This window comes from Galeopterus variegatus, unplaced genomic scaffold (assembly GCF_000696425.1).
Source record: "Galeopterus variegatus unplaced genomic scaffold, G_variegatus-3.0.2 Scaffold747, whole genome shotgun sequence".
In the NCBI taxonomy this organism is placed as follows: Eukaryota; Metazoa; Chordata; class Mammalia; order Dermoptera; family Cynocephalidae; genus Galeopterus; species Galeopterus variegatus.
The window spans coordinates 388,493-402,611 of record NW_007726858.1 but is presented as its reverse complement, the minus strand read 5'-3'; the positions used below and the strand labels follow the sequence as shown (position 1 = coordinate 402,611).

At 39.8% G+C, this 14,119-nt stretch overlaps 1 protein-coding gene across 2 annotated transcripts in view; it reads right to left on the bottom strand.

Annotated features, from left to right (window-relative positions):
- Nucleotides 1–14,119, bottom strand: part of MRRF (mitochondrial ribosome recycling factor) — a 62,716-nt gene that overhangs the window by 22,906 nt on the left and 25,691 nt on the right. For both annotated transcript variants that reach the window (XM_008572034.1, XM_008572035.1), the window contains exon 5: nucleotides 12,208–12,299. In XM_008572034.1, the coding sequence (XP_008570256.1) occupies nucleotides 12,208–12,299 (92 nt within the window). The remainder of the gene's footprint in view (nucleotides 1–12,207; nucleotides 12,300–14,119) is intronic.

The following is a 14,119-nucleotide window of genomic DNA, read 5'->3' as shown; positions in this document are numbered from 1 at the left end:
TTTTTTTTTCCTTTCAAGATTGCAAACGTCTGTATGTGTGTGGGTCTCGTAAGAAAAGGGTATTACCAATATTTCCTGGAACGTGCAAATTATATACACTGTCCCTGTAACAACATCCACAAGGCAATACAGCAGCTAGTACAAGGAGGCCACAGAACTGAATGGAAGTAGGTTCCATGTCAGCAGCCCAAGGAGCAACGGGATGAAACCTGAATGGGAAGAACACGGGCTTTAGAAAGGCAAATTCAAGGTTGAATAATGGCTCTTCTGCTTACTAATCTGTGACCCTGGGCAAATTACTTGAACTTTCTGATCCCCAGTTTCCTCATCTGTATTATTCATCTCAAAAAGGTAATTCTAGGTAGCCAAAAAACAGTGAGATCACCATGAAAAGATGTACACATGATATTGTTAAGCAAAGAAAAAAAAAGCAAGTTGTAGTACTGTAGATATTTAATTCCATTCATGTAAACTAAATATATGTGTGTCTTATATGCATACTAGATAAACTAAATACATACATACACACACAGATATATACGGGCTTGAACATGCATCTTTTAAAGTCAGGAAGGATATATACTAAACTTATCAATGGTTACTTCTGGGAAGAATATTTGGGGAACAACAAATGAACTCTTTATATATTTCTGTAGAATTTGAATTTTTGTGATAAATCAGTATTATATTTGTAATTAGAAAGGAGAAATGAAAATCATATAACTGATGAGAGTCTAATATCCAGAATATATAAAAAACTCTCACAACTCAACAACAAAAGGATAAACAACCAATTAAAAAATGGGCAAAGGATTTGAATAGATGTTTTTCTAAAAAAGACATACAAATGGCCAATAAGCACATGAAATAGACTGAGGCAGTTTCAACATCGTTAGTCATTAGGGAAATGAAAATCAAAATCATAATGAGATACCACTTCATACCCACTAGGATGGTAATAATAATAACAGCAACAAGTACTGGCAAAGAGATGGAGAAATTGGAACCCTCATATATTGCTGACGGGAATATAAAATGCACAGTCCCTGTGTTTGGCAGTTCCTATAAAAGTTAGACATAGAGTTACCATATGACACGCAATTCCACTCCTAGGTACAAATCCATGAGAATTGAAAACATGTTCATACAAAAACTTAAGACAGTAATGTTCACGGCAGCATTATTAAGGCCAAAAAACAGAAACAACCCAAATGTCCATCAACTGAGGAGTGGTATATCTATACAATGGAATATTATTTAGCAATAAAAAAAACAGTACTGATACATCCTATGTTGTGGATGAACCTTGAAAACATTATGCTAAGTGAAAAAGGGCAGTCACAAAAGACCACATATTATGTGATTCCATTTATATAAAATGTTCAGAATGGGGAAATCTACAGATGCAAAGTAGATTAGTAGTTGCTTAGAGCAATCCGTAGGAGGAGGTTGTGGGGGGAAAGTGGGGAGTGACTGCTAGTGGGTACATGGTTTCTTTTTGGGGTGCTATAAAAATTTCCTAAAATAGATCGTGGTGATGGTTGCATACCTCTATGAATATACTGAGAACAACTGAGTTGTACGCTTTCTTTTCTTTTCTTTTTTTTTTTTTTTTTGGTGGCTGGCTAGTACTTGACCTTGTTATTAACCACACCACACTCTAACCAACAGAGCTATCTGGGCAGCCCTGAGTTGTACACTTTCAATGGGTGAATTATATCTCAATAAAGCTGTTAAAAATGCCATAGGCCCAGTACTGGTCTCCTAGGTGGAAAGCTTCATGATAGGCAGCATGCCTCACGGCAGTGAAGATAATGCTCCACCAAAAACCTTAACAATCACCATGCAGAAGAGGTCACAGGAATGTTCAACAACAATGTCTAACTTGATATGACAATTTAAAAAATAACATTACCTCTCACTTGTTTAATTTCTTTCCTTTCTTCACTGTCAGACCTGCACTGAAGTCCAGAGGCTCTCCCTGTCTACTCCTGCTCCTTCACAGGAGTTTCTCCCAATAAATGCTCACAAGAATAAATACTGTTATTATCTCATTTTATAGACGTGGGAACTAAGGTTCAGAGAGTTGAAATAACTCGTCTAAGGGCTCTTTCTATTGGTTTTCTTTTTGGAGTTTTTCTGACAGTAACCTTGGCTCCTCCAGCTGTCAATTCCAGCTCTCCCTGGCTATGAAGCAGCTACCCCTTCCAAGTTAATTTAGTGTGGGACCATCCTACACTGTCTTACCCAGCTTGCTCTCCCAGGAAAAAAACTGGTCACCATCCATGAAAAACCACACGTCAGCATATTGTGAGGAGCAAACATTTGAGAAAGACAGGATGTAGGCTGGGAGAACTATAACGTCAATTCCAGCTCTCCCTGGCTATGAAGCAGCTACCCGTACTTCCAAGTTAATTTAGTGTGGGACCATCCTACACTGTCTTACCCAGCTTGCTCTCCCAGGAAAAAAACTGGTCACCATCCATGAAAAACCACACATCAGCATATTGTGAGGAGCAAACATTTGAGAAAGACAGGATGTAGGCTGGGAGAACTATAACTCGGGGCTTTTTACTGTTATCTGGGACCCAGTCTAGGTGGAATTCTCCTTCGCATCACCTTGGAACAAACTGTGGGAAAAGCAGCCTGGTGTAGGCATAGAGAGTATCATTCCCAACAATGCCCAGAGGAAAAGAGAGCACTGATGATGGCAATCATCCAACGATCCCTAGGCCTTGGGGAGCACGTCAGTGGGCTGAGGGTGTGAAGGACAGCCAAGGTCTCACCTTTACCAGAAACATAGGGTAAACCTCACACCACAGGCAGGAATACGCATTGGATTTTCTTATTTGGGATATACCTTCCAGGAGGTCTTATTCACCATAATTCATATTCAAAGAACAAACCAAGTGCTTATTAACAATCAAACTACAGTGCTCCTGAGCAACTTAAATTCCAAGATAATTATAACATAATGACTCCACTCTTCTCACCTCTAAAAATGGAGGGAAACATAGGGAGAAAAAAAAAAAAAGAACACGGGGCTGTGGGAGAGATCCATGAAAAAGAGAGAGAAAGAGAGCACTAAGATCTAAAAGAAATCAGCAAACAAATAAAATATCATTGGTTTTACTCCCAAATAGAAAAAAGATGTTTCCAAGACCTTCTTAACCAGAAGAATTAGGAAATAATAAATTTTAATTTCTTATAATATTTGTTAAGTACCTATGATATACCAGGCCTTACACCAAGATCCTTACATATAATCTCTTATTACTCCTCAAAACCACAGAAATTATTCCCATTTTACAGGTGTGGCTGAAGAGTCAAAAACTTAAGCAACCTGCTCAAGGTCACTGCAGCAGGCATGGAGGTGGGCTGCTCAGATTGCCCTCCAGGAGAACCTGCTTCAAGCAGCACAGATGCCTGACAGCTTCCAGCTCCCACATCTTGGAATGCACTGTGACACTCATGCTGAGGTTATGCCAAGGCCACATTCTCCGGGCTGCTCCCAGACAATGGTGATGCATGGCAGAGCTACTAGAGTGGGGTTGGGCATGACAACCTCTAGAAGCAATCTTTGCTCAGGAACACCCTATCAGCCTGGCCGAGACTTCCTCGAACCTGCACTACAGTTAGAAGTCTCCTTCTACCTACCAGTGTCAGATCCGCATGCTGTCTAATCCTTTCCTTTCTTCACCAGTGTCACACCTGCACCATCTACTCCTACTCCCCCTTCCCTTTATCTTTCACAGGCATCTCCTGCAAAACATCTCTTGTACATCTAATTCCGTCCTGGTGTTTTCTTCTCAGAGGACACAAGCTGACATACCCAGAGAGTGACAGCACAGGGATTTGAGTCCAGGTCTGTCTACCCACAAAGCCCTTGTACCTTCCTTTAGACCTCAGAACTGGATAAGGTGATAAATAAATCATGTTGCCAAATCCAATGGCCAATTCTCAGACCCATCAGCAGTGTTCAGCAGAGCTGATCACCCCCTTCTCTTTGAAACACTTTCTTCACTTGATTTCCAGGACCCCACACTTTCCCAGTTCGCTTCTGACCGCACAAGCCACTAGCTCTCAGTCTCTTTTGCTGGTGGTCTCCTCATCTCCTTGACCCCTAAACCTTGAAGTGAAGTGTTCAGGACTCAGTCCTCAAACCTCTTCATTTTCTACATTTCCTCTATAACGTAATCTCAACTAATTTCACAGCCTCCTTTACATGTTCATGATTCCCAAATTTATCTCTCTAGCCCATATGTGTCCTCTGAACTCCAAATTGATATACCCAACAGCCCACTATACCGCTCCAGTTAGATGTCCAGTAGCATGTCAAAATAAATATGGACAAAACTTCCTCTTTCCTTACACTCAACCTGTCCTCCCACAGTTTACCCTATCTCAATAAATGACAACTTCACCCTTCCAGTTGCTCAGGTCAAAAACTATAGTGCCATCCTTGAGTCCTCTCTTTCTAAATCCACATCTAATCCATCAGCAAATCCTGGCAGCTTTCCTTTCAAACTCATCCAGTATCCATCCACTTCTTACCATTACAGCACTAATCCAGGCCATCATCATCTCTTGCCTGGATTACTGCAATAACTCCTAACCAGTCCTCTGTTTTCACCCTTTCCTTGGCAGTATAATTCTCAAAATAGCTACCAGAATGATCCTTTCATAACCTAAGTTATATTACCCCCCTGCTCAAAATCCTCCGATGGTTCCCACTTCATTCCAAGTAGAGGCAAAATCCTTACAATGGTCTATAAGACCTTACATAATTTGGCCTCTTCATTCCACTCTGATGTCATCTACTATTTCCTTTCTCTCACTCACTCTGCTACAGCCACACGAGCCCTTGTGCTGGTCCTTAATCATCCCTGGCAGACTCCCACCTCAGGGCCTTTGCACTTCCTGCTTTCTCTGCCTCAGTGCTAAAGATACAAGCATGGTTCATGCCCTAACATCCTTCAGTTATCTCCTCAAATATCACCTTCCTCTTAAGACTTCCACGAACAAACACCCTACCTAATACTGCATCCCCACACCGCCAATCCATGGCATCCTTTATTTCCTCTCAGTGCCTTATTTTTATCCATAGAGAGAAAACTACGACTATCTGACATACACTGTATGTGTGCAGTACTGACTGTCTCCCCAGAAGAAGTTCCATAAGGGCAAAGGCTTTGTCTAGCTTGTTCACTATTTTATCCTCAGTGTCTAGAAATAGGTACTCAATAAATATCTGTTGAATAAATTTATGAATGTCCTAGAAGTTTTACATTTCAGCATAAAAACTATATATTCTCATAAAAGCAGGTAAGTGGTTGTTTGGGACCACAGGAGGAAGACTGGGGACTGACCTGCAAAGGGGCAAAGGAGTGGGGACTTTTTTGAGTGACTGCGTTGTTCTATATCTTGATTGGGGTAGTTACAGGGACACATATATTTGTCAAAACTCATCATCAGTATACTTGAAATGGATTCATTTCATTGTATGTAAGTTAAACCACAATAAAGATGGACTGAAAAAGTAAATGCCCTATATCCCAGACTGCCTCTCAAACCAAACAGTGGCATACAAATTCACTGTCAGGTTATGCATCCTGACCTGAGCTTTGGAAATTATGCTCTGCAAAGTTGTGTTATTATGTAATTAAATTTTAAAATAACAAACGCTGTCCCGTGCTACAAAAATAAACAAACACAAAACAAAAACAGAAAGCACTCTTAGAAGTCCATAAATGCAAAAAAAATAGACTTTGAGGTCAAACAGACCCAAGTTCGAATGCTGCTCAACTCTGCCTTTACTAGCTAAATGAACTTGAGCAAGTTATTTAAACTTCTCTTAGGCCTACCTTGCTCATGTACAAAAAATAGGGAATAATAGAACAAAGTGAGTTAAATAACATAGTATAGGGCCTAGAATATAGTTCACACTCAGTAAACAGTCACTTTGCTTAATATTATTGCCATGAAGTCATTCAAATGCCAATAGGGTTTCCTAAAAGTGCACTGGGTCTGAGGACCAACAGAGAGGTCACTTGGGTGTATTGCAGATGGTTGTCTGGCCCTGAAATGTGCATGTCTCTAAGAAGCTCAGCACTGTGCAGCACTGTTGTAAACGACTCAAGGAGCAATAGTGACACCAAGGTCCTCCACATGCTGCACTCACTTCTCTCCCAACTACAGTCTCCCCCACCACTTCCCACTCCTGGCAGAAGAACATGAAGTAAGACCTTAGAAGATCATTATAACATGGTTAGTAAAGGAGAAAAAAATGTAACCAAGATATTCAGCATTTGGGAACTAGTTAATGCTATGTGTAAAATGCAAACACTACGTAGCCTTTAAAGAGAGTGGGGAAGAAAAGAAGTACAGAACAGAATATACAGTATATATTACCATATCATTACAAGAAAAATAGAGAAGGAAATATGGACATATGCTTGACTTTGCATAGAAAAAAATCTAGAAAATCACGGTGCTAAAAGGGGTTCCTTATGGAGAATAGAATGAACGTATTTTAATATTTATTTAATTCTATTTAAAGCAAACCAATGCAGACACTGACGAAAGAAGAAGAGGAAAATCAAGGATGTCAGCTCAGTGGACAATGAGTCAATCACATGTACTTTTGTCTCTTGGGTAAATTCATGATTTCCTTATAGAACCTATTTAAAGCCAGCCATGAACTTAGTGATCTCAAACCAAAGCAGCTCTATTCTAGTTAGTGTGGTTTTCCCACTGACATTTGGTAAAACCATGAGTAAATGAGTGTGTGTTTGTCTGTTTGGAAGCATAATGAAGGTATGCATATGGTGGTGGCAGAAATCTGTCCAGATCAAAATGAATTCCTAAACAAACAAAAACAAAATGAATCCCTGCTCAAAACCTTTCAGGGCCCCTGATTTAGAAGTAAAAGACTGAAATTCCAGATAAATCTTCTATCAGGAAATAAAAATAGGAAGAAGGGCAGTCACAAAGCCCCCAATTCTAATCCCGCCTCTGCCACTTACTAGCTATCTGACATCGGGCATTAACTTCTGTGAGCTTCAGGTCTCTCATCAGTCATATGAGCCTAAGAATAGTCTCCTCATTCTATAGCATTGTGAGAATTTGGGGAGAAACCATAATGCATTCAACTCAGCACCTCCAGGTGCTACGCACATCTAGTGTAGGTAGTTAATAAGTGGTACCTAAAATGATTACATGAATAGGAAAGAAAAGTAGAGAAAACTATTTCTGTGAATCTCAATTAACAGGAATATTCAAAGAATCCATCCAGTCAACTGACTTATCTAAATACAAAAACATTGGCCAGAGAAGAAAACAAAAGCTATACATGTTGTCAGTGGGGAAGGACAAAACCCAGAGCCTTGAGGCTCAATGGTATTTTACCTGAGAGAGCCCTAATAAAAATTTGCACACAGCCACACAGAGCTGATTCTGAGAGGCTGTGAAAAGAGGAGTTGGTGTTAAGAACCACTCAGGCTCCAAGTCTGACCAGTTATTTGTGGAGTATACTAACATTTATAAAGCAAATGTATTTCACAGGGCCTAGTTTCCAAAGCCCTGTAGTTTTAGGTTTAACCTAACCTTTTAAAATTACATATAGAAATGTGAACCTTGCAAAAGAGAAGAAACTTTCCCCAGGCTAAAGTCTCTGATATAGATATAGAATTGTATCACGGCAAAATTGTTGGCTCAAGGACAGACGTCTTTGAAGCAGGTTAACCTACTGATTGATATGTTAAGAAAGTTGCTTTACTGTTACATAAAAATACTGAGGAAACTGCTATAGGAAAACACAATATTTGCTAAGAACAAGTTTTTGTTGGTAGATCAACTTAACCTTTTGCAAACTGAATTATGGAATGCCACTTTGTTATTTCACTGATGTTACCAGCCTCTATTGTTAAACTATACTTAACCATAACTCCTATGTTCTTTTTCTGTAACTTTCTGGCCTGGAGAGTAAATACTGAGACAGAACCCCAGCTCAGTGTTAATTTCCCAAGGAGGAATGCCTCTCTCTAGAGGGTTCCGGGAAGTTAACCCCTTCAGGGTGTCTCACTGCTCAGAAGAGATGTGCTTTGAGTAATCCTTTTTGTGTCTCCATCACCCAGGGGAAGAGAGGTGACAAATCTGTGTGAGGCAAAGCAACAGTTATTTACTTAGGATTTATCTTTTGCCTTCTTCCCCAAAAGATCAAATGGAGATTATGGTAAGATTCACATACTCAGTAGACTCACTTAAGTAAGAATGTAAGAATCACAGCAGTGTAAAGTAGTAGCTGAGCTCTTCTGCAAGTGAAAATAAAACTTAGTGGTTGGCATCCAGAGTTAAGACAAAAAACAAACTTGTAGACTATCATTAGGCAGAAGAAGAATCATGATCAATCAAGAAAGGCAAATTTTCCTAGAACTAAACTTGAAATTTTATAATCAGAAACCAATCCCAGGAATTTATGCTTCTTCAGCTCCCCATCTCCCAAACTCCTAACATAAGCTTTGGTGTATTATTTTCCTCCTCACAGCTTTGCCAATTACCAACTGTGTGACCTGCAGCCAATGCCTCACCTCTCTGAATCTCAGTTTCCTCATCTCTAAAAGGGAATGATACTCCCCTACCTATTTGTCAAAGGGAATGAAGGAAATAGCAACATTTGCTAGCATTAATTGGGTGCTTACTAAGCATCAAAAGTTTCGTTTATATTATCTCATTTAAATCTCCCAAAAACCGCATAAGGCAAGTCCCATAAATTATCGTTTTTACTGATGAGCTCTCTGAGATTCAGAGAAGCAGAGACAGTTGTCACTGTCACACAGCTAAAAAGCAGAAGAGCTGGAACTCAATTTCATGCTTACCTGATACCAAGGCATAAATTTAACCATTACACTTTTCCACTTTCCCTGTATACGTCAGGCACGTAACAGTTCTTGGCACACAGCAGGTGCTCAACACTCAACATATTAGTTTCCTTCCTCGCTCCTTTTCTCCTAAAATTACATATATACACTTTTAATTTTCTCTGTGTGTGTGTGTGTGTGTGTGTATATATATATATATGTATACAGAAAATTAAAAGTATATACATGTGCATATGTATATACACACATATACATATGCAGAAAATTTAAAGTTTACTGAAATAATATTAGTATCTTATATTTATATAGTTTCTTTACTCTAAGGAAATCATGCTAATTAATATGTTTTCTCATTAATCTCACCAAATCTCTGCCTATTTCACCTATTTTACAAATAAGGAACTAGAAGGCAGCAAACTGCTAGGGTGATGTGCCCAGAATTGTATGGAAGTCACTGCTAAAACCAAATAAGAACCTTAGCCTTCTTACTGCTAAATCAACCTTTATCCTCTCACATGACACAGCCTACATAATAAAGAACAGATCATTCATTTTTTATTTGGAAAACTACCAAAGGTATAATTCAGTAAGGGGCCTCATGACCCTACCACCTTGTCAGAGGGAAAAAAGAATATAAAAAATGAGGTTTGCAGGAACAGACCGTTTTGGTCCATCAACTTTTTCTTGGATTACACCCATTAACAAAGATAAAATAATGTAAAAAATAATGTAACAGATCCCCAAGTCTTTGGAAATTCAAGTTAAACTCACCAATCTTTTAAATTTACATATAATGCATCAAGTGCAATTGTTAACTCCTATGGGGCTACAGAGGCGCATGTTATGTCAATCAGATCTTTGAAAAAAAAAATGTGACATATAATCGGACCACTTGAAGAAGAATCCAAATGAGTAATGAGCATTTGGCAGCACAAATTCATAGCATCACAGAATTTTGGAGCTTCAGAAGGAACTGGCAGGCCTCTGAGAACAACCCTTTCATCTGGTATGTGAGGAAACCAAGGCTCTGGGAGGTTAAGTGGCTTGTCCAAGGTTTCACAGACAGGAGAGTAAGAACTAGAAAATAAACCTGCTGACTAATACCTATTCCATTTGTAAATCTTGCTTCTAATGTCCATGAGTACACTTAGCACTTTCTAGAATTACTCCTCTACACACAGAGTGCAGGAGAAAAGTAATGGAAAAACTCAGGATTCAAATACTGACTGCCACTTACTTGCCACACGATCTTGGAGGAGTTCCTTATTTTCTCTTAACTTCAGTTTTGTCATCTATAAACTGTGGGTTACAATAAGTCCACAAGTAAGCTGGAGGTAATACAAACAAGGGGCCCGGCACACAGCCTGTGAGCTCCATGAAGGTAAACATCAGGTCTGCACATCTCCAGCATACAGCCTGGCACAGATATATTCTCAGAAAATTCACTGAGCAAATCAGTGCACTTACCAAGCTAACAGGTATTGGACTTAAATCCAGGTCTATCTGGTTCTTGAACACTAGAGGTTTATTGCTCCCAATTCACCCGATTTCAAAGCAGAGTGTTAATTCAGCCTTACAGAGTACTGAAAACATAATGGAACAGGATAGCCATTTTCTGGCCATAAGCAGGAAAATGTTCAGTGGGTAGAGTCCCTGGACTCTCAGTGCTAGAATTCTTGTTGTTAGCATGGGGACACCATGAAGCATTGTAATCAACTAAATGTGGGTTTAGGTTCCAGCTTCAGCATAAGCTGTGTGGCCTCAGAGATACTACTTTACTTCTCTGAGCCTAAATTTCCATATCTGGGAAAAAACCTACTTCATAGGGACTATATGATAACTGAGGCAATACTCATGTATGTAAAGGAATACAGGATGGTGTGTGGCACAAAAAGACACTCAACTAGTGCTACACTTCATTTTTCTTCTAGTCATTTGGAAGCTTCATTCATCCATTTCACTTAGGTTTTACTCAAATGTTACTTCCTTCCTGACCCTCCCTATCTATAATAAAGCTCCAAATCTCTCTATTTCCTTACCTGGCTTGTTTTTCTTTGTAGTCCTTACCATCACCTGAAATTACATGATGCAGTTATTTTTCTATTTATTGTGCCTACTCAACTATCAGGTTGGACAGGGACTTCTTGTTCATTTTGTTTACTGCTATATCCCAACAACTAGTAAAGCACCTGGCACACAGTTAGTGCTTAATAAATATTTGTTGAATGACTGAATGCATTACTTCAACACTTATTCGGAACTTGCTGTATGTGAGGCACTATGTAGGAATAGGGATTTAAATCTTCTGCTACTGCATCTGAGAAGATTTATGTCTCACCTGGACTGCTGTTGTTGCCTCCTGACTGTTTTCCTTGTATCTACTCCATCCCCTTACACACCATTTGTTAATCAGCAGCCAGAGAGACCCTTGCATAGTCAACATCAGATCAGGTCACTCCCCTGCTTAAGTCCCTCCAATGTCCTCCCATCACAATTAGAACAAAGCCCAAACTCCTTACCATGGCCTATAAAACCTAAACCATCAGCTTCTACTGACTAGTCCAACTTCCTCTCCGACCACTGTCTCCCACCGAGTTTCAAACACACTGGCTTTTCTCTTTCTCAAACATACCAAGGTCTCGTCTTCTCTCTTCTTTTTTTTTAATCTAAAAATGTACATATATTTTCATTCATTTAAACCTTTAAGTTCTACATATTTATATAATTAAAAATATTCTGTTCATATGCCTAAAATTCTTCAACTAGCAAGGACTAATATAAAATAACTCCTCACGGAATATGGATTAGAGATTACAAGTGTCAAGGTCTTTTCTGACTCAGGGTCTTTGTGCTTGCTGTTCATTCTGCCTGCAATACTCTTCCCCTAGGCTGGCTCTTCCTTATCACTTAGCTCTTAGCAAAAATGTTACCTCCTTAAAGAGTCCTCCCTCCAAGGCTAAAGTTGCCCGTTCCACTGTTAACCTCACCAAGTTACTCTCTATTGGATTCCACTGCTTTTTCTTTCCTCATAGCATTCCATCATCTGGAATGATTTTATCTATTTATTTGTCCCATCTTCCCAACAGGAATGTAAACTACATGACGACAAGAAATTTCTCAAACTTACTGCTGTACACCCCACATCTGCTACATAATAGGCACTCAATAAATATTTCTGAATCAGTAAACTGGCTCTCAAAAGATGTTTGCCAGGATGAAAAGTGTAGATAAGGTATGCTATCAGCCTAACAGTATAGCAGGATGTTGGTTTCCTTCCAAGGACAACCACACCATTTCATCAAAATATGTGCATTTCAGCCAAACTTACTTGGGAATGGGTACCCGAATTAGCGTTCCTTCTACTTCTGGGTTCAGATTCATTCCACTTTCTCTTATAGCCTTGATAGCTGCAGCTGTACACTGAAAACCAGATCAAAAGGTAAACAGAATTAGTAAATAATTATTACCAGATGCAAGCCCTCTGTCGATAACTGGCAACCCATCTTGGCAGAACATGGAAACATTTAGTTCTGTTACCAGTAAGATCAGGAAGTTACATTGGTGTAGAGTGCTTTGATCAAGCTGAATAGCAAACTATGTCCACTCCTGGTACCAGTGTATTGAGGGAGAAAAAAAGGAAAAAGAAAAAAGAAAAAGAAAACAGCTCTGCTTCTTTGAAAAGATTTCAATGGTTTGAGGCAACACAGATCAAAACCACAATAAATTCTCAAGGGAGGGGGGTTGGTCTGTGCAAAGACTGGTGTAAAGACAGATGAAAGATTTCATACGTTAAAAACTTCAGTTGACATTTTACACTCAAAATATACCAGTGCCGATCTGGAATGAGTAAATAAATTTAACTCATTCGCATCTACACTCACACCAACTCACTCATGTTGTGTAATGAGCAATGAATCTCTGCTGGTGTATGTTCCAGGAAAGGGAGTATGGTATAGTAGTCAAAAGCATGGGGGCAGGCCCGGTGGCGCACTGCTACAGTGCGCCGCTTGGGAGCGCGGTGGCGCTCCTGCCGAGGGTTCGGATCCCACATACAGACCGGTTCCCGCTCACTGGCTGAGCGAGGTGTGGGAGCAACACCGAGGGTTGCGATCCCATTGCCGGTCCCGGTCCGGTACGGGCGCGACACTGAGGGTTGCGATCCGTTGCCGGACACGAAAAAAGACAAAAAAAGGCAAAAGCATGGAATTTGGAGTCAGAAAGAATTCAGTTCAAATCCCATCTCTTATAACCATGTGACCTCTCTGAGTTGCCATTTCATAATCTGAGACCATGTGGCACCTAAACCTCAGAGATGTAATTAAATGGCAATGCATATGAGCTGATGTCACCATTTAGCCAATGCAGTGCTAAATGCATCCTGTCCAACATCCTTCAGGGGCTTCTCTGACAGGTTTGCTACTAATGCACCAACTGGCATACTGGCATACTAATGTCTCACCTCAAACTCAAGCAACATCATTATAACTGCACCTGGTATGCAATACTAAAGGATAAGGAGAAAGCAGTGTAGAAAAGAGGTACTTCATTGGCATGACAATTGGATTTCATGAAAACAAGGCCTCTGACATTTTCAAAAGAATTTTAGGTTTGACCAGAGCCAATCCACATCACTTGTATTCACAGGCCAATTCTCAGCCTTGAGTTCCTCCTCAGACTTTCTGGTTCAAGTAAAAGGGGGTCGATATATATTTATTTTACTTTTTTACTTTTTTTTTTTTTGGAGGAGGTGCCTAAAAAGCTTATCCATTTTGTTTTAAATAACCTTAATTCTACACCTATGTGACTCATTACTATAAAGTCAAAGAAACAAACCAGAACTTCCACATACAGGTGAATAATCCCCTTGGGAGGCTGTACACAGAATCTAACAGTGTGGCCCCTGCTTAAAATAGTTCTTAAAATGGTACCTCTGACAACAGATTATCAGAGCTGGAAGGGACCTCTGACATAACCAAGCACAGCCCCTTCATTGTGCCTACCAGGACCTGTAGGATAAGGGCACATCCCTAAGCACAGACATGGTCTTCCCTAACAGCCCAAGAGAGATGGAGAGAGGACCCACCCATCATACTGCCAGTTACTGGCAGAGTGAAGAGGAAACTGAATAGAGACTGAGTCCAATGATGTCAATTTGTCTATAGGTTTTTCCAGATATCCGAGCTCAATGTATTCAATAATTGTAACATAAGGGATTTGATTTTTTAAAAAATACAGCCAAA